At 41.4% G+C, this 21,764-nt stretch overlaps 1 protein-coding gene and 1 long non-coding RNA gene across 3 annotated transcripts in view; one reads left to right on the forward strand and one right to left on the reverse strand.

Annotated features, from left to right (window-relative positions):
• LOC135499110 (uncharacterized) overlaps positions 1-21,764 on the forward strand; it is a 99,604-nt gene that overhangs the window by 27,958 nt on the left and 49,882 nt on the right. The window lies entirely within an intron of this gene.
• Positions 1-21,764, reverse strand: part of LOC135499175 (uncharacterized) — a 64,502-nt gene that overhangs the window by 18,680 nt on the left and 24,058 nt on the right. The window contains exons 9-12 of the mRNA XM_064789842.1: positions 21,605-21,745; positions 21,229-21,355; positions 3,373-3,571; positions 222-433 (exon numbers count right to left, since the gene is read on the reverse strand). Of these exons, the coding sequence (XP_064645912.1) occupies positions 222-433; positions 3,373-3,571; positions 21,229-21,355; positions 21,605-21,745 (679 nt within the window). The remainder of the gene's footprint in view (positions 1-221; positions 434-3,372; positions 3,572-21,228; positions 21,356-21,604; positions 21,746-21,764) is intronic.

The raw sequence follows: 21,764 nt of genomic DNA on the forward strand, positions 1-21,764 counted from the left end.
TAGATCCCTAACTATAGCACAGTCTTTCATAAGCATCTAAAACCAGTACATTACAGCTCGTTGTTTAAGAATATAAATCTTAAAAGGGAACGATGCAATAATAATCCCTACTCTTTCTTTCTGGCACTAATTTGGTTCACGTTGCCACTTTACCTAATCATACCATCAGGCTTGTGCTTGGCATGAGACAACCTTAGTTTTAACATTATACAGTAACTTACGCAACTTATCTTTGAGAAGGTCTTCTGCTGTGGGACGTTTGGCTGGGTCGACGATGAAGGTCAGAGCGAGGAAAGCTTTCACATCACTAGGAACATCGTCAGCAATAGGAGGGGTATTACCCATCCCAATAGGATATATTACCGTTTTAGGATCATACCCATTCCATGGACGTTTTCCCGTAGTCATTTCCAACACAACACATCCAGTGCTCCTATGGATGAGATATATAATATACTTGTATTATCAAGTGACTTCTTCCACATACAATAACATCTATCTTATTGCCATACCGCTAAGAGAGAGTTGTGTCCCTTTGCGATTAAATGAAATTTCTCGACACATCCCACAATGGTGTCTGTCACCAGTTAGAAGAAGTTAGCGATGCTGATTTTCAGAGCCCATCTCAATTTTATCCACAAAATGTTATGTTTTGTATTGGACCGCTAAACTGTTACAGCCACCCCAGAATAGACATGGCATAATAGACATACCAGAATTATGAGTGGCTGTTGAATTTGAGGGGCTAAGGAAATTGAAATAGCAGTTAGGCAAGGATTCCTGTTGTCGCTACTTCTGGCTATCGCCGCCATTTTCTGGTGCCTCATGTCAAAGTCATATCCGCCGTAGCTAGATTTACGAGTTGCTCCTAGATTTCGCTGGATAGTTTTTCTGTAAACAGAGTTTCGCAAAAAAACGCAAATCTGCGCATGATCTTGTTGATTTCATGAATAAACTCTCAATTTGGTAGCGGGTTGGCCACATGTTTATATGCTGTACTTTTGACCACGTGGCGGCAAAGCTAAATTGACGCCGTTGTACATACTGTATTTCCATGTCATAGTTTAATTGATGAGTCTCGAGGGGCGATTTTTGCCTTATTGTTTACCCCATTTAATAATTAGACAAAAGATTCAGACAAATTCTTGTAACCCGCACCCAGTGTGATCAATTTAAACCACCACGTGCCGTGCTGACGGCCCAACAGCATTAAGTCTTTCTGTCCGCCAATCACAAACGCAATATTCAGTACCTAACTTTAGCGTTTGCAACGCTTTCGAACGACGAACGACGAAGTTTTATGGTGTTGATATCAAGTCCTACACTGGACGAATTTGATAACGCAACACTCGCTAATCGGCTTTCATACTTAATTAGTTGCAAGAAAAAAACTCTTGAAAACTTTGGAAAAAGAACCATTATTAATGAACTACACTCTTCTTACTTCGTCGTTGCTCTTCTTAATCGTTTCGAAACCCGCTTATAATTCCTGGTCGTCATGAACAGAACTCAGACGAGGAATAGCGAAATGTCACCCGGTCTCCACACGATGGTCGTATGGGTCAATTCCATGTGCATCCAACAAGAAAACAATTTTTTATAGTATGATTAAACTCCAGATAAACAAGAATACGAAACGCACATTAGATGGACTTTGATCACATGACAATATCAATTGCATAATAGCAAACATAATCCATGCTTGATAATAGTCACGGTGATTTCTTTGGGGCGCACACAGGCTGTGCATTAAACACAACTTTAATTTCATTCGGAAAATTGACAATATCAATTGAAAAGCTGCCGATTTGTATATCGGGTTATTCCAAAAAAAACCTGCCCCCTTTGAATTTCAAAATAGGCGGACAAACAAAAATATGCTCAAATAATGTAATTGCGGACATCTCAAATGCCTGGTCCAAAAAATATTGTGTTAATTTTAATCAGAGTACGTAACTATGCATGCTGGTGCATATTCAGTATCAGAGAACGATCCAAAAAAATATAACAAAAACAAATGGGCGATGGCTCAACTGTCGTCAATAACAGGAATATGGCTACCGATATGGTTACAGAGAGATCGACCCGTTGACCATGGAAATTAGGTCAAGGTCAAAATCGTCAACCGATATGTTTAGCTTGATCAGATGGCATATTCAAAGAACATACAGTTAATGCAGTTAACACTTGAAAGGTCGGTCACGTTGACCTATTTTTTTGTTAGCATTTAGAGATGCCTAATGATTATGTGTGAAAACCCTGAACTTGGAAAAGTCGACAACAAATAATGACAAAACATGCCACCAGTGGTTGCATTTTAGAGAGTGGCCTCTGTTACCTAAGATAACATCAAGGTCAAAATGCTTCTAGAGCGCCGTGATTGGTTTTTTCAGATAAATTGATGACATGCATTATTTAAAGGTCACAAAGTGAAGATGTCTTGCTATATGAACCTTTCATATGATTTTATGTCTTTCGACCTACATAAACCAAAAAAGTCGGTCACACTTGCCAAAATCTTTCGTTACAGACAGAAGCCTCGTTCTGTAGTAAAGCCATAAAAACTCGAATGCTCAAAATAAGAAGGATTTTGTATGTTATTTGATATGTTATCAGGCTCAACGTTCATTAGATTGTTCGGCAGAAAAAGCTTTAATTCATGACACCACAAGAACTACATTCTGACTGCACATATGGCAGCCCTACTCGACAATGACCCGCGTGTACTGCGATCGACGCTGATTTTTTAATAAGAATTTCCAAGGAGGCCATTTATACCCCCGAAAAACCGGCACCAGAATTTGAATGTGACCCGACTGAGCTAAAATTATGCTATCTATGAAGCAATTGGATGGACTTTGATCTCTGTGACCTTTAAAGGGGGACTATGGGCAGGAGCAGAGGGGCTAATTTGGCCATCTTCAAGTGACTAATATTCACTGCAAGGGACCTGGGTCGTGTCAGATTCAGCAATTAACATATTCCTTGTATAAGCGTGAATCATTTCGACTTACTGTGAGATGTGAGAGACCCCTATTGGCGAATTTGTGTAACTTTATCTTGCCTGCCTAGCTGCTTCCTATATTGTCCCTTTAAAGGCAGGTTAAGTCGAAAACCCACGTGATAAGTGATGTGCTATAATCGGATATACCAACAACAGCATTTGGTCGTTCTAACTATAACTCTTAGTTTACATGTAACATAACGGATTTTCTAGACGACAGCGTGAGACCATAAAGTCGTCCATCCATCCCAACGGTTACGACGTGGGGAAGGATGACGAAAACTACAAAGGACGGACGACGGACACCACGGTATCGTTAGCTCCCCTCGGGAGAGCTATTAAACGAAGTATATATTTTTGAGTCTTACCATATATCAGTCTTGAGACCATATCCCTTTGTTTTTTCGTCGATGCGGTAACCAGTCGCTGCTTCCGGTGATAGGTAGTTATTTGTACCTGCTCCAGCCGTTGTTGCTCCATGGGACAAGAGACTGGTACTAAGCTCTTTGGCGATTCCAAAGTCCATCAATTTAATACGGTCGTTCGAGCCGAGAAGGATGTTGTGAGCTAAGGAAATAATAAGGTACTGCGATGATACAATCAGATGTCATAAAACATATCCGAATTTGTGATAGAAGGACTGGTTACTTTCAAGCATGGTACATATGGAGCCCCCATTCCCCTTTACGGAGACAATTGAACGATTACCGCCCATAAGTCCGAAGGTCCTTTCGTCCGAATGTCCACAATTCTGAAGGTCTATAAGTCCAAAGGTCTATAAGTCCGAAGGTCCAGAAGTCCGAAAACAAAATTTTGAAACTGATGATCTTTGGACTATTAAACCAGTGAAAAAATCTTACATGTATTAAAGGTTCAATAGTAGTGCCAAATAATGCATAGGATGGCGGCTGAAACTGTAGAAAAAAGTAACACAACACGTACCTAGGCTAGATATTGAAATGATACATGTATGTTTGTTATTTAATTATTCACTTGTTTAAACAAATCACAATTACTGTCGCAGTAACCGAAATCCAAAATAAACGTTAACTATGAACTGTACGTGTGTTTCTAATCATGCATCAACGAATTACGCATATAGACATCTTATAGGGACAATTAATACTTGTCAATTGCGCATGGGTCCGCACATAAAATGGTTTGTTGGGGAACAGCGGCGCAAGAAAATAACACAAGAGATTTATGCGCACGCCAGGCGCAATGTGGTAGTATGAATTGACTCTTGGCTGACCTTGTGCACATATTTCCACATCCGTTTTCGGTGTGCCAAGAAATTTCAAAACCTCCCTGGTTAAAAAGAAAAAGAAAAAATCAATATGTGCGTAGCGGTTTTTCACGCAAACCAAGCGGACCGAAGGGAATTCCCAGGTCATCTCAAGTTGAACACCCTTTCATTGGTATTTTGCGCATCTAGCGGAACGTCATTACCGACTTTAGACAGCGAACTCTTTCACTACATAGACAATTGCATTCCAGTACTGATGGATGTAACGTACACCATCGGCATTGTACTTGGCCTTCAGGCGCCTTATGTGAATCTCCAATCTAGCTGGGGGATCCTCACCGTTATAGGCGGCATCGGCTGCTGATTCCATGACGGCTTGCTCGTCTTTCATCTTGCGAATGAAGTACCAGAGGGTTGGATGCGCCCTTCCGATCTTTTTGTTCCATTTATTGTGAAACCCAGGAAAAAAAAGGAAGAATATGAATTTTGTCTGTCCAGGTACATGGACTTAGGTTTCCTTGCTCTTATCGTTCTCCTTTACAAGTTAAAAGACAACGTTTTACAATAATAATGCACGTGTCTTCCATGTGATTATTTGTGCGTGTGTCGCTGTCTGGATTGAAGACGTTCCACAATGCTGGTGGGAAGTTTCCATCCTTCCAGCCTTTCCGGCTACTCATCTTTAATCTCTCCATCCGACGGTACTGAACAGCCATCCAAGATTCTGTATTCTACGCCAAAGACCCTGGCATAAGTGGAAATAACATGCTTATAACTGTGCAACGCGAAATTCCGTTTCAAAGGCGAGAAGTAGACCGTTCTCGAAATCAGTAATAACCAACTGCGGGGCTAGGCGGTGGTGTACCACCTCGCATACTTTCCGTCTTACGTGCTGGGAAGCACTTGTCTGTTCTTGCCGATTGTCTTCCCCATTACAAAGCATCAAACCAATGGAAGCACCCTGCCATGGTACATTCCGTGAATGGTCACAAGTTGCGTGTACGGCTGCGGACAACTCTTAAATGTCCCATCTAAATAGATAGTGCGACATATCTGCAGCTTACGGCAATTACCATCGGTCGCATAAATCAGAATTCCCCACTTGTTGTCAATATGGCTCAAGAATCGTTCGCTGTTCCACGTCCTTCTCCATTCCTATTTCATGAAGACTTCATCGTTATCATGTGGAACTGGTGGTACCATCTCTGACCTAACACGGAACAGCGACGTCCGTACTGCCTCGAATTCTGGAATTGCTCCTGGATCTTGAATGGCCATGATTGTCAACTTTTCATCATAAATGCGCTTGTTTGGCTTGGAAGGGTCATTCCTTACTACTTCTTATTAGGTCTTCTTCAGGATGATGTTGGCGTTCGGATTCCTAAAAAGATGAGTCCCTTTGTTGAAATGTCCAATTTAAAGGGGCAGTGATCGATTCAGTGGAGTTTGTTTACTAAACTATAGGGAGCTAACGGTGGGTTGGTGAACAGAGGGCAATGCACGTGAACCAGATCAGGGTTGGAACAGCAAAATACCAGTCTAACACCTCGTTGCAATCATCCCTGGATGTGTGGCTCCCTACGCTGATAATTTCAGCGCACTTGATTGTGGAGGACTACAGTGCTCCTTCAACTTAAAGGCGGTATTACAGAGTTTCTCGCCCATTCAATATTCAAATAGGAGATTACAATTACGCCTAAATAAATCACTTACAAGTAATATTTAATAGTATTTCAATTTCAGGATTGGGTGTCTCTAAATCGAATGAGTTGGTTTGCAGTACCGCTCGATATGGGCCCCTCCAGCATCGCCAGTATCTTTTCCGTGGCATTCTTGTTACGATGGTAATGGAAATCATTGAAAATTATCATTTCTGAGCCCTTCCTCCGCCCTCTTGTCACGCACGCCGTGCTAAAAAATGACTACCTGCACAGAAAATCGCGTGATGCTGGGTCAGTGTGATTTGCAGAATCAGATTTTCACTTAGGCTGTATTTCATGTTTCCGCGTTGGAATATTGATGTGACATAGACGGGTTACTAACAATAACATACATGTACACGCGTTTAAAATGGGATTTCGGACTTTTGGACCTTCGGAGTTGTGGACCCTTTTTCATTACTTTCGGACTTATGGTCTTTCGAACTTACGAACCTTCGGAACTGTGGACCTTCGGCATTATGGGTCGTTTTCAAAGAAGATTTTTCCTTTGTGGTATTGTGGGCCTTCGTACTTGTGGACAGTCACCAATTGAACATTACTTTTTCAACCCGTGACGTTTCTATTGAGCACAAATCGCTCTTCTTTACCAACATATCTATACAAGTAGTTCTTCGTTTGGGGTATTCACAAACAGAAAGTAAGATGTCATCACCCTCCCTGGATTCAGAGTAAAGTGGGGCAAATTGTGAAAATTGCTGCTAATTTCAGCGAAAAAACGCGTCATCTCATAAACTGCCACCTTGAAGCATAAAAATTGATCATTTGTACTTTTCGATTTGGATTTATCTCAAGACATACCCCAAAGAGTGTTTAGAAGCCCTAATGAAATATCCACAGACGAAATAGATGCTTCATATTGATCACAGGTTCCTATGATCCAACTTCATGAATATACAAATGGTGGTGTCATCTATATAACAAATCTATATCGTCAGATCTTTAATACCGGTACACGGTGTAGAAGTGGAAAAAGTCCCCCTGGAAATGTATCTGTTCTTATTGTTTGCTGCCAAATTTTGATGCCATGACAGTCAATATCGTAAGTGCATAATAGAGTTCTTTTGCCCTGACATTCTCTTGAATATATACTCTAGAACATTTCTAACTTCTACACAGGCTACTCCGCATGAAAGCCGAATTCGATTGCGAAAATCAACTAAACCCCTTTAAGACGAAAAACTAAATAAAAGAACAATAAATACACACTCAACAGAAAACGAAACTGTGCACCAAGTAAGTTTGTGTATTTGCTGAAGAATCGGTCAAAACCTTCGATATATATTGTAGTCCAATATTTGAAACAATATTTCAGTGACAACCTTTAACCCTTTTTTTTCTTCAACTCTGATGAGGCATCAAAATTCATGCAATATTAGTCCAAAAAGAAAATCAAATGGAAACGTTATTTTATGTAAATGATCTTTCTTCCCTTGGCTCGAAAAAATTGAATTTGAATGGCAGTTTTGCCATCACACATTGTCATTTTGATTAAATTTAATTGATCAATATGTCTGATAACACATCGGTTATTACATTGAATAATACTAAATAATTATAAGAACAACAGAAACAAGTCACGCACTAAATGTACTGTTTTACACTCAGCAAATACAACTTTGATCGGGAACCGTTTTAAACCGGAGAATGGAAATTGCGACAGTTTAAACTGTCATTTGTTCAGCAAACAGCGGCGAGAACACTGGTGTAAAAGGAATGGACGTCCTAGGAATGCAGGACCCCATACAATAGCTGTGTTTTGTCAACGAATGTGGTAAATGGTTTGGTTAGGGTAAGATACATAATCTTCAACAAAGGAACTCGGCGACTCTATTCACTTTAACAAAAGGACCGGACTTAATTATAGATTCCGGGGGGGACTTTTTCTTTTACACCGGTCTGATCTACGGAGATGTATATATGGATATGGAACAATCAATTTGATTGATGATGGCATTATAGCCCACAAAATCAAAATATCTAGAAGCAAATAGATTATTTTTAGGAGGTAGCCAGTCGAAAATGTCGAAAGGTTCTTTGCTCTTCGAATCCTTAGCATCAAGGTGAGTATTGAATAGGCCAGACAATAAGTTTAATTACAATGGAGTCATGGAGGGATCTGATCAAAAAGGGGGTAGAATCACCCAAAGAGCAATAAAACACGAAGTCAAAAGAATAACAAATAATCCACCACAACTACCGAAAGCATGCTGAATATATATAATCCGCGTTGTCTTCAATCTTATCATGTTGCGTGAATGACATCAACTCGTTTGAATATTGCACTAATCGTTCCGGTAAAAATGCACATTGTTTATCTGTAGATTTAAGGCAGCTTGGATGTATATTTTTGGGGCAATGATTTGGGTTTTATTTCGAGCTATTGTACAGAGAGAGCACAACGTGACCTCCATGACTTCAAATTGTGGTTTTCTTTGGAATATAAGCCTGCATCGTGATTCATGCCGGTGTGAAAGCGATAAAGTCCCCCTGGTAGCAAGGTCCGGAGGACCTTGCTCCCTAGCGAGTGGGGTCCTCCTGACCCCTGGGGATAATAGTCTTTACCGTACATCTATCCCTGGTCCTATATAGGGACATGCGGACTTTAGCCACTAGGGACATTGATCGCTTTTACAGCAGTAACAACGCATAAAGTCCCACGCATAGAATGTCCATTCCTTATACTAGCATATACCCATGGAGCGGGCAAAGTTGAAATGTAATATACATTAGTTAAATGGGCACGATGATGGAACTACATTAAATTTCTAACGTTACTGAAGTTTTATTAAAGGTTAAACACGAAATGAACTGCATTTAGGGACTTATTGCTGCTATCTACATGCAACCCCCAATAGATTGATTGGAGTACGCTATTTTGCACAATGCATTGAGACCAGTGACAGCAGGTCCTGTTCCAAATAAGGGCCTCACATATTAGGCATATCACCTATTCTAAAATACCTTGGTACCGTAAAGTCAACTTTTAAATGGAAAATGCATAAGCCTCGTTCTGAGAGTGGAGTGTTTTGGACACGCAACCAAGATGCTCTACCAAAGTTCCCTCGGGTTGCACTAAAATGTGGAAACCATGCACACGTCACGTCAAAGGAATTTCACCTCACTTCAGAAGTTTGAGGCTCTCAAAACACTGCTTCAAACACAAATCAGTCAAGGAAGCATCAACCACCCTAAGTTTTTTAATGAGCACTACACATATTTGCCGAGAAAAACGCTCCAAATAGCCCATTTGCGCGGATTTTAGCATCACTTGAGCGAGCCGATGCGGACTTCCTATGCGCGCTAACATAATGTAAACAACGGCGCTACCGGCGCTCCGGCCGGGCCGACGATGGATGGAATTTGCCAAATTCGCACGTATTCAAGTTATTTTCGTTGCCTATCTTTTTAAGTTTGAGGTATTTTAGAATAGAAATTGAACCCTCGGCTTCGGACCTTGGTTGAGTTACCAAGACACTCTCGGGTGGAGCTAAAATTTCGTCCAAACCCTCGCCTGTCGGCTCGGGTTTGGACTGTATTTTAGCTCCACCCTCGAGTGTCTTGGTAACTCAACCAAGGTCCTCCGCCTCGGGTTCAATTCCTTAACCCACTCCCGTACCCAATGCCACTGTCGGACCAAAGCCAGGCGCATGGAGAGATGCAGAACGCAATTCAAACTGACAACATCAATCAGTAAAGAATAAATCAAAGAGCAAGCGCTGGCCACTGTACATATATTTTGTCCATCCTGGCATAACTGTTTATTGATACCCTGACTGCATGTTCCGGTAGGCCACCCTGCAGAATTTGCCTTATCACTCCGGTCAGTGTTTCTCGAATAGAACTAAAATAGAACAGGCTAATCATTAATCTCCCTGCTAATACCCTGCACCATGGACCAGGTTGTATAGCACTACGAGTGCGTTCGATTACTTGTCTAGGACATGTCCAAGTGTGGTAGTTTGCCGGAAGTCAGTAGTCGGACCTGGTCCATCATCGTTCGAAAAGTGGTGTTGGACATGTCTAGGACATGCCCTTCTAACCCTCCTCGCTGATGGGGTTACTTGGGCAAGTGTCCCACAATGCATTGCAGCAACATGGCGTCGATGGCGAAGAAGCTGAAGGTTACGGGCGATAAATTCATCTTCGGAATCGATTTAGGCCTATACGATCCGCCCAGAGTGTATTGTTTGCTGTAGCAATTGAAACAAGGATGTTTTAGCAAAATTTAGTTTATAAATTGACAGTTCAATCAATTGAATTATTGTTAGCGGATCGATGATGTATTTTTTTACATATCATGATATTGTACATTTACAACAAGTGAAAAGTCCAAGAGAAAAGAACCTGGAGTGTAAATAGATAACTTCGTCTCACAGGCATCATTGATGGGCACTGTGTCATTCCTCCCTGACGTAAGGAAGGAAAGGCCCAAAAATTGATTGGATTTCCGGTGATGCCTCTGTCAGCAGGTTCTTTCCTATGGGACCTCCTGGTACATGTTTATTTTTATACAACTTTTAATTGTTGATTGTTCTCAACAATACATTTATAATATAAAATATATAGAATATATTTTGTTACTTCGATTTTGTTGCAGAACAGTGTTCGTGTCCGTCATTGGATAACTTGTACTGGGAACATCTCAAAATTGAACTTATCTCAGAAAAGACAGAACTGTTGCATGCATTTCTTTTTGAAGAGGGACTATAGGGTTGCTGTGGGCATGGTGGGAGCTTGTAAAAGTCTTAGAGTGTTTAATTCGAAAAATCGCTTTTGAGGCTTTTTAAATGTCAGGCGAATCCACTTCTTGTTTGCGTCTTTTGGAAATTGTGTTTTTCCATTTCATGCATTGGAGAAGTTCTGTCTTTTTTCACATAAAACACTTGTGAGATGCATCCCAATCAGTAGTCACATTTAGTCTCTCCTGGCCAACAGCATTTCTAGTTCCCTACGTTTTTCAATTCCGCTGGTCCTGTGGTGGTGTGGCCTAGGCATAGCGGCATTCTCTTCATCTAATTGAAGTTCTTCTAGTGTATCGTCATTGTTCTTCAGACAAAGGTTGTGCATGACACATGCCGCCAAAATAGAGTGGCACAACAGTTCGAAGTCGGAACAATCAAAATCCCTTAGCCTTCTGAATCGTCCTTTGAGTTGTCAAAAAGCTCTCTCAATGATGACCCTAGCAGAGTTATGTCTCTTGTTGTACCTCTTTTGATCCCTTGTGATGTTCCCATAATCCTTATATGGGGTCATAAGCCATGGTTGTATCGGGTACGCCGAGTCTCCCAGGAGGAATTCATCCGTTTCAAACTTGGCTGCAGCCTCTTGGAACACTGAGGAGTTATTGAAAACACGGGCATCATGTGTGCACCCTGGCCAGCCAGTATAGACGAGGGTGAAGGCCAGGGCATCGTCACAGACACCCTGTAGCACAACCGAGTGGAATTTCTTACGGTTTACATATGAATTGGGATTCTTCGTGGGGGCTTTGATTTTTATGTGACACCCATCTATTGCCCCAATGGCCCCTGGAAAGTGACTGTACTTTTCGAATCCTTCAGAAATGTTCACTCTGTTCTCGTGACTTGGCCAGGATATTAGTTTCTTAATGAGGTTGTTCACAACGGCTTTGCAAACTCTGCGACAGATGCAGTGTGTTGTTGACCTCGAAATCCCGAAGCGATCATAAATTGATCTAAACGAGTCGGGTGACCCAAGGTACCAGAGGAACACCAAGGCTTGCTTGCCGAGTTCAACTGGAGGACGACCAAACCCATGTTGTCCCAGGGCCATCTCTGGACACGGTTGTAGTTCCCCCAATAAGACCTCAAATGTCGTCCTGGAGAGCCGAAAATGCGATCGGAAATCATCTAGAGACTGAAGTGGGACCGTCACCTCAGCATAGTTCTCAGTCCTTGGGACTTTGGCACGTCTTTCTTCAGGGAGGTGTCTCTCTAACAATAGGCCTGCTGTCTCAAGGCTCTCACTGACAAACCTATTCTGTATTATTTGGGTGTTTCCCCGGAAAAGGGCTATAGACATGGCCACCATCGCCCTTTTGCGGTTCGCCTCCATCATGTCCATTTAGGACAACCAGGACAATGCAGGAGACCAGGACAGACGTTTAGTTACAAAAGAAGACCATAGACGGCGACCATGAAGCGCCCGGCTACGCCATGACACTTTACCCTACAGAAACCTCACATGCGTTCGTTTAGTGACTCATGTCTTGGGAGCCCCAGATCGAGGTCGGACATGTCCTAGACAAGTAATCGAACGCACTCTACATACGTGCTGGAAGCTAATATTGATGTGGCAGGGAGAATATGCGTGAAGTTTGTGTATGCTTTTGAGAATGAGCGGAGCTCTCCAGTCGACGTGCTCTCTGAAAAGTTGTTATTTATTCCAAAACCACGAAGATATTCGACGTATGACACCCTCAGTGACACTCTTACTTATGATCCACACCTACGAAGCCAAAAGTTGCAAGAATTCGACGCATTTCCGAGGCCCAATTTTGAAACAAAAATCGCCTCCTATTTAGCGGCCACAACGCGCATTATAGTATAGATAAATAGTCGCGTAATGTGACATGGTCTTTGATTGTAGGAATAGGTAGGCTAAAAATCGAGTTATTTTCCCTCGGCTCTCATGGCGCAGTGGAACAGTGCCTGGTTCATGGTTGAGAGTCTTGTGGATCGAATGCGCCGTGGCGATTTTCTTTTTTAATTACTGTAGTATAATACAATGGTTAGTATCTCAATACAATGATTGACTCTCTTTTTTTCAATTTCATCATCTTAATAACAATTTTTATTGCGTAAGTACTATCAAAAGTGGCTATGAAATGCTCAGCCTAGCCAATGCTCTGCCATTCGAAATGGAGAGGACACGCGCAACACGGTCGAGAAACATCAGTTCTCCAGCGGAGGTTTTTCGGTATTTGTCGTTTTGAAAATACCCCGCTAAAGCAAGAGCAAACCAGAAGCGAGTTCTTTGGCGTGTTGCCGCTAAAAATTACAAGGTAGGCGTTTTACTTTATAGTGCATGTGATTGAGTTATCCAGGTTCTCCTTTTTAATGAATTAGATTTGGAAAAAATCGGAATCTCAGCCAACAGAGTGGTTAAAATCTTCTGAGTTCAATCGTCCGGACCTTTAACTCTAGGAATAGGAGTCCTTTGGACCTTGATACCTAGGATTTAATGTCCCCGGATATTAAACGCGGGATTCAATGTCCATCGGACTCTCGTAGCTAGGAATAGAAGTTCATTGGACACTTGGAATGGTGGTCTCTAAGACGTACTCTTCACATTATTTCCAATATATCACATTAAAATTGAGGACCGTCTATATTATAATTAGAGTTAGTAGTGATGACTTCATGGAGTAAAACATGCTCAGTTACATGTGTCTGTTCATTGACGAATCGGATACCGCATATTATCTGAGTCTTCCTATTTCAGCGTGACAAAGGAATACTCTGGTATCGGGTTGTTTCGAGGATCGGCGAACCAGTTGAAGACAATGCCTCGGGGAGAGATGATGCTGAGGATGCGGAGACTCACGATTATCAAGTGACTAGGCGAGCCAGTCCTCCCAGACGGCGTGATGTAAATCATTATCGAAATAAATCACTCAGTCAAATTGAAAATATGTTATTTTGTTCACTTCTTCTTTCTATATCACACACAGAAAAAAGTGACTTTAACTTCTAAGGAATCAGTGTCCACATTGGACTTAAGTCCCTGTTCAGTGGACAATAAGTTGATTTTAAAGAAGAAAATTTGTCCAACTATGGCCAGGATAATTGCCTACCTTTACATGAAGCAGAAAATGCGAATTAGATGGGAAAATAACAATTCCAATTATTTCAATCTTTCAAACGGTGTTAAACAAGGAGGTATATTGTCACCTTTCCTTTTCTCAATATATCTGGACGAATTACTTATGAGGTCTAAAGGTTCAGGTTTTGGATGTTATGTTGGCATCACTTTCATGGGAGCTTTTGCTTATGCAGACGATATCATTTTATTATGTCCCACAAAATTCTCGCTGAACACACAATTACAAGTTGCTATACTATACTCAAATGATTATTGCATCGAATACAATTCCGCGAAATGTCTGTTGTTATATTTCTGTCTGTAACCAGGTGGTGGAAATCTTATACCAATAGTTATCACTTTTCAGGGTATTCCTGTAACTGCTGAAGCTACTGCTCTCCATTTAGGAAACTTAATTGGACTGAGGGTAAATAATCAAGACATACATAAAACAGTACCATATTTCAATAGGCGGGTAAGTTTTATTTTTGCAATTTTGAAACGAAAATCAAACTTTTTTAGCTCACCTCTTAGCAGAGGTGAGCTTATCCCATACCGTGGCGTCCGTCGTCGTCGTCGTCGTCGTCATCCGTCGTCCGTTAGCAGAGCATGTTTCGTAACTGTTAGAGCTATTGAGTTGAAACTTGGTACACATGTACCCTTATGTAATGACACCTTGGAGACCAAGTTTCGGTCTGATTCGTTTCATGGTTTGGCCACCAGGGGGCCAAACGTTAAAAGTGAAAATATGCAATATCTCCCTTAATAGTAGTCGGGAAATTTTGAAAAAAATATGGTAGGTACTTCTAGCAAAGGTGCATCATATATCCTCCGGGTTTTTGATTTGACCTCCTTTTCAAGGTCACAGAGGTCAAAGTTTGCTGATTCACTGAACAGTAGCATGTTTCCTATCTATTTTAGCTAGAAGGTTTTAAACCAGTGTGGACATGTATCTGGGGATTCTCTATTCCACCCCTAAAATTTCGGCCGTTCGGACATCAAATATGGCCGCCAGGCAGCCATCTTGAAAAATAAACACAGTACTATTACTCCGAAACTAATGATCAGATTGCAACCAAATTTGATCTGGATGTATATCTATGTACTCACTACTAAATCCTTGATTTTTTATCAAATGTGATAGCCAATATGGGTGCCGGGCGGGCATCTTGAAAAATTCTTAGTTTGGCCACCCGGGGGCCAAATTTAATGTCCATAGTTAAAATGTTTGATTGCTCGTTTAATAGTGGTCTGATTTTCATAACATTTTTATGGTAGGTACTCCTAGCAAGGATACATTTCATAAATGTGGGTTTTTGATTTGACCTACTTCTCAAGGTCACAGAGGTCAAAGTTTTCCTATGGCACCGCCATTTTACAATGACGGCACGTTTTGTCACTGCTTAATAGCTACAGATCCCTAACTTGGTACGAATGTACCCCTATACTCTTAGACTAAACTGCAGTCTTTTTCTGATTCTCAGTTTGGTCAGCAGGGCCCCAAATGTTAATAGTGGACTCTCCCCTAAGGGTGCCTTGAAATGCTGCTAAGTGGGATGTCATAGTCTAAGCCTAGGCAAATGCAGGATTAATTAACCTCTACAGAGCCCTAGGAATTTCAGATGATGGTTGTTTCTTGTACTAGACACAAAGCAAACAACATAATTATCCTATTCCTAAGCATGCAAAGTTAGAAACCTTTATGTTTCAAGCATATAACTTCAGACAAAACGTGTCCAAAAACACCACCAGCTATCAGTCCAAATTGGACCTTGTATTCACCAATCCTACTCCATCTGCCACTATTGACTTGGTCGATATAATAGACGATTACTGGTCAGATCACAAAATTGTCTACTCTGCTTTGTCATACCTGTAGTCACCTCAATTAAATTCAACTTTCGCATTATTTTATCCCTCATGTAATTTCATTGTAAAACATTACTTCATTTCTTTCTTACATTTAAAACCATGCTAATGCTTCATCCATCTTCCCTTCACAAGAGGTGAGCACAATGGCCCTGGCCATTTCATTACTCATATTGCACGTCACTCTATGGTACAGTCCTGTGGGATTTAAATAATAAAGTGGTAGGCGTATTATACACAGCATGGAGAAAAGCGGTGCGGAAATTATGTAGACTTCACCCTCGGACCCATTGTGCCCTTTTGCCACTAATATTAGATACCTGTTCAATAAAAACATTGTTACACTGTAAACAATTCCAATATCTATGTTAATCTTGCGAGTACGCTTTCTTTGAATGGCAGTGGCTCCAATGTATCAAATACACTCTCACACTTGGCTAGTGAGTTAGATATACCCAGGAACCACGTTCCTCTAACTTTCAAGGTACCTTTAAAGGCTGAGTTTTATAGACTGCAGTAAACTGCTGCTGTTATCAGAGATTTTTTAATGTATAGAGACTAACTTTCGGGGATAGATATCGATAATATGAATGTAATTCTTGGGGTACTCTGTGCCGGGTAACCCTGTGTAAATGTCTATGCCTTATATGTAGGGATTGGGAGGGTCTTTCATTTCTTTGTCATCACTTGTTGTACTTTTGTTGCACTTGCACTTTTGCACATTGTAATGTAATTTAATTTACATGAACAAAGATGATTATATCTATATCATAATACTATAAGGCGGCTCGATAAAGTGGGGGTTGTGTTTCGTCTAGAAATTTTGCACGTTTGCAGGTGATATGTTATCCTGATGCAATGTTATGTTTATTTTCGGAAATTTACTTCAGCGGAGCAGTAATGAGGGATTTTTAATCGGACACTGTCAATTCTCCTTACCACTCACAGAAGCCAAGTCATAGCTGTTTAGTTATGCAGAGGCTTAATCAATTACCTGCACTCCCTGTGGGGTGGCTAACATTACCTGTTGAACAGCTGGCTGTAGGGCTTGTGGTATTCGACTCGATGACTCGACGACGCGATGACTCGATGACGCGATCAAGTTGGAATCTTTTTAAAGAATATCACTGCCTGGACTGTAATTTATACATAGAATCATAAGTGGAGGAAAATAAAAAAGAACCGATCATTACCAACCCCTTTCCAGCTGTTTTCACCGTATCTAATCCGACCATTTTTCGTTTCCTACAAGTTCGCATTTTTGATAAAACCATGCGCCATGTTGCTATGCAAGCTTACCGTCAATACAGCTAAATACACCTAAATATAGCTGGTTCAGATCAACCTCCTACCCAGGTTCTTTACGAGCAGAAATTCCAATGTTAAAATGACACGCGAGTTCCTGGAGACAAGGTTGGCTCTGGATATCCGTTCAGCACGGCAATATTATGGGCCGAATTCATAAAGGGCGTTTAAGGGTTAGACGTGTGTAACTTCTCCTTAATCAGTTTCAGGGCCTATTCATATTCTGTGAAAATTTATATGAAGGACCTGAATCTCTCCATTCAGTAGTTAAACGCTGTTTTAAGCTAAACGCCCTTTATGAATTTGGCCCTAAATGTCCTATACACCTTTCCAGAAATGGGGCGCCGAGTGTCCGAAATAGTGATGTCATAAGGGGAAACTAGGCCTGTGGTGGAGGGACAAAGGAGATAGTCATGGTTGACCAACACACTTGAATGCCTTTAATGACGGACAAGGGGGAAAAAGTTAGTTCCAATGCAAGCCACCAATTTCGGAAAGCATGTATAGGGGCTGATGTATTGGGGGGGGGGGCAGATGTCAAGGGGCGGAAGAGGGACTGAGTGACTGAGTCTAAAAAACTGCACATATGCGAAATTCCGATTGTTGACAGACTACCACATGACATCTGACATTGGCCACTAGAAGCTTGTTTGTCAATTAAATCTTCGGTCATTTTGCATGCTATGAAACTTCCGCGAGTCCTTTAAATATCAAAATCAATCGCGGGGACCAATCTTCAGTGACCATGGCTGGGGGGGGGGGAGGGGGCACATCCTTCTACATACCGTAGCTGGGTATTGGAAGGCCGAGCTAAAACCTCTGCTGTTGCAGCGGTAGCCCGGAGACCAGGATCATGGGATTCCGTATTTTAGCAAAATCCATAGCAACGATCGCGTCATCGAGCCATCGCGTCGTCGAGTCATCGAGTCGAATACCACAAGCCGGCTGTAGGGGGATGATTGGAACAGCCTGTACCTGTTGACCTGCTGAACTAAGGTTAATGTTATTTTCAATCCACGATTGCAGTTCACCTGATGTTCGAGATTTCCCGGGGAAAGAAATTGTAAACAAACGTATGTGTGCAGTTCAAATGTAAACAAAAATGTATTTTTGGTACTTTCGGTTGCTGGACTTGGGTTTTCCCGCAGTAAGGAGCTGGGGTCAAATTGGTGGTCGATTGCTTATGGGTGCTGTGTTAGCCAGAGCTAGCCCTTGATTATGAAGGGATTTTTAAAATGAAGGTTACCATGGTCTGTTTATGTGCTCACCACAGCTTTCAATACTTGATCTGAAGAGGCGCGCTGAACCTGAAATGGCCTTATCAAGGAGCTGCTCACGGTGCTGGACGTCTAAGCTTGCCTGTCGAGTAAGTGCCTAGCCCGAGACCTGGCTACATGTAGGAGGAGCACGCATTTTAAAGTTATAGTAGTGATAGTGCAATTGGTTCGAGCCATTTGGAGGCCGACATGTGAAGGCCTATCTGGGAACTCCTTCTTCTTCGTATAAAAAGGTGCATATTGCTGAATAAGGAACGAGGCATTGCCTCATCATCTCTATCGGACCAACTGATATACTTTTATATGCACGCATACAACACGCCACAGCTAGGTCCGAGTCTGTGGACATATGGTTGGTTTAATTTGTCTCTTCGATATGGCTTCTTTGATATTGCATTAGATTTTCATTGCAATTCAATCTATTCAAGGTAGAGCCCATTTGAACCTGCCTGCGCCACGGGTACAATGCTAGTATATATATATATATATAACAACTAGAGGTCAATGTCCGACGGACTTTCATACCTAGTACTTGGAGACCCCCGGACTTTCACTCTAGCTGTTAGTATCCGGGGACAATTTCAACTGGGGACATTTTCCACTGGGACACCGGCATTGTGAACCTGTTGAAAACTATGACTTTGTCCATTTGATAACAATTCTCACCGCCTTGCACCACTGGAACTTGATGCAAGGACCCAACGCGCCGCGTAGCGACAAAATAGCGAAGCTGGCGAAACATTTATAACGGGTCACCGTGATCTCATTATGGACTTATAGCGCGATTATGTTATGGGGTTGTAACTATTTTGCTGTATATTGTCACGAGGAAAGGAAAGTATGCGACCTATTTATGTAAAGTGATAATTAGAAGGTATATAGTTCAGGAAATGTTAATACATGTAAATAATCATTCCTTATCGTCTTTTGAGAGCATTTTTAATTGTAAAAAGTATATGCCTACGTCACAGAGTCTCTGCAATGGTCATTTTTTATCATAGTAGTCTCGCGCAGCCAGACCTTCTCTTATTAGTCTGACGCAAGCCAGACGTTCTTTGTATTAGACGTTTTCCACCACAATATATCTGGGCCGAAGAAACACTGCGCACGATTACCTCGAGCTGGAGCTAAGAATAGATTATGCTAATGAGCATACTTCCTCATTGAGTTTTCTCAGAATGGTGCATATCGCGCAAAGCTACTGAGTCTAGTACCATTAGGCCCCGCGAGGTGGCGCTGAGGCGGCTGCTGTAATCAAGAGAGTGGTTGAGTCACTCTAAAAGCTACTTGGTCATAACAAATGACGGACCTAACCAAAATTGGTTTCATTTTTGCATTGCTGCAATGAAAGACCTAATACTGAAACCACATGTCTGTTGACTGTGCTTTAACTCTTTACATACGCTAGACCCGCGTGCGTCATAGCGTCAAAGTCCTGAATACACAGCGTCATTATTCTGATATAGTTTCCCGGGAGCGCGTCACTGACGCGGCCGTATTTCAGGTAGTGTTTACATAAGTGATATTATCTCCGTTGCTGTTCATAGTACAGGACTAAAATTTTGGGGAGTAACTAAGAATTAAATTCCGCATAAACTCATGTAATTTATTTTGAATTATAACGAAAAGTAACCGAGAACAAGGCCTGCAAACTTGGAGAGAAAAAAATTTCTACAAATCGCCGTAAACACAAAATGTTTATAATAAAAATCTAAGCCCCAGTCACTATCATCACTTCCTACCGAAACATTGATATCTGAATCTGCAAAACCTTCAAATTCTGATCCGGAGCTCGAATCAAATAAATCTATCATAAATAAACCCAGCTGGTCCCGAACAATGCGGCACGTCAATCAAAAAAAGATTAAAGAAACGTTTAAAAATGGCCGACGAGGTCAACTTCCTGGGGAATCCCGCCAATACATCGTTAATATTCATGCTTCATGAATACTAAATTAGAACGGAGTGACCTGAATAGAAAATAGAAGCTTATCTCTTATTGGCCATTCAAATAGGGTCACCATGGAGCCAGCCAATAAGAAATTACGATACATTAAAGTTGGAGTAGCTTGTAGTCGGCTTGCCGGAGTTTCGCACTGTTTGAATGGAGCCGAGTAATGGCGGCTCCTGGGAGAACAGCGTAAGTTCTTTGCGCCGACCAGCGGCGGCTAGCGCATGTAAAGAGTTAAGAGAGACTGGTATCATGCCTAATCTCTCTTAAAGCACAGTCAACTGTGAACATAATAGCAACACTCAAAATATGTACATCAAGCAATCTAATTCAGTGGAGGGACTACTGGGGACGGGTTTTGGCGACGTATTCCCTCTAAAAAATACCGCCATATTTAAAACGCACACGGTGATTGTGACGAGGTCGCGCAGCTGGCAGAGCGAATGGCCCAAAAAGTTTTCCTTCAAATGGTGTTACATTTCGTTTTGTGCGTTGTTTTCTGTTTATATTGAGATAAGATATATACCGCATATATCATGTAGCTCAGTAAGTTGATAAATAATGTGTGCAGCTGATATTAAAGTTTGAATAGTCTTTTCGAAAAAGTTTTTCGAATCGAGCTCAAAAGATATAGTTTTGGCGCCAATGACGTCACCAATGGCGGATTTGCACTGAAGTTCAAGCCGAGTCGATTATTAAGAGAATCCACTCAAAGTTCCGAGTGGACATGGTCACACAAACATATAGAATGAATCGTTTTCATCAAATTTTCATTAAATCATTTTTTTTCAAATACTCGGTGTCTTTTTCTGGCGAGTATAGTGGTTGTAGCTGCAATCCATGAATTTGACATGTTCAAATCATTTACAAGTAAAACTGATGGGGTATGCAATGAGTTTAAAGATTCGTACTTCTAAAACCGTGGAACTCCATAGGTCATGTGTACGGATTAAGGAATTTAAAGGTACGTCAAGGAGATTGAATGATCTGATTCAAATATCATCAACCTGATCATGTTTTGGCCTACTTACGTTTGATATCCCGATGGGCTATGTGCTTCTCATGGAGGAACTTAACGCCACAGAGTATCTGATGCGTGTAGGTTCTTAGGTTATCTTTAGGAAGAGGGCTTCCTTTTATCTTCCGCGCCAAAGATCCCTATCAAACAATCAATCAATCGTTAAGTATATGGTAGTTGCTGAATTCATCCGCAACGTGTTTTGACATTTAGAAGATCATTATTTAGTAAAACACATCACACCAGGCTGACTATTGCGTTCAAATAAATGAGCTACCCAGACTCGTATGTTGGTTCGGGAATGTGGCACTGTTCAAAACGGACCAGAGACTGTCGACTATATATTGGGCACGCAACTAATTCCATTGTTTGCAATAATTGGATCTTACCCCGGTCATATATTCCATTCCAATGTAAAACGTGCCGGAATCCACATCAATATGCTCAAAGAAATATCGAATGATATTCGGATGGTTGAATCGACTGAGCTCCCGCATTATTTTCACCTCAACCAAAAAGGCTTCATCTTCCTGCAAAATGAAATTTGTG

This window comes from Lineus longissimus, chromosome 14 (genome assembly GCF_910592395.1).
Source record: "Lineus longissimus chromosome 14, tnLinLong1.2, whole genome shotgun sequence".
NCBI lineage: Eukaryota > Metazoa > Nemertea > Pilidiophora > Heteronemertea > Lineidae > Lineus > Lineus longissimus.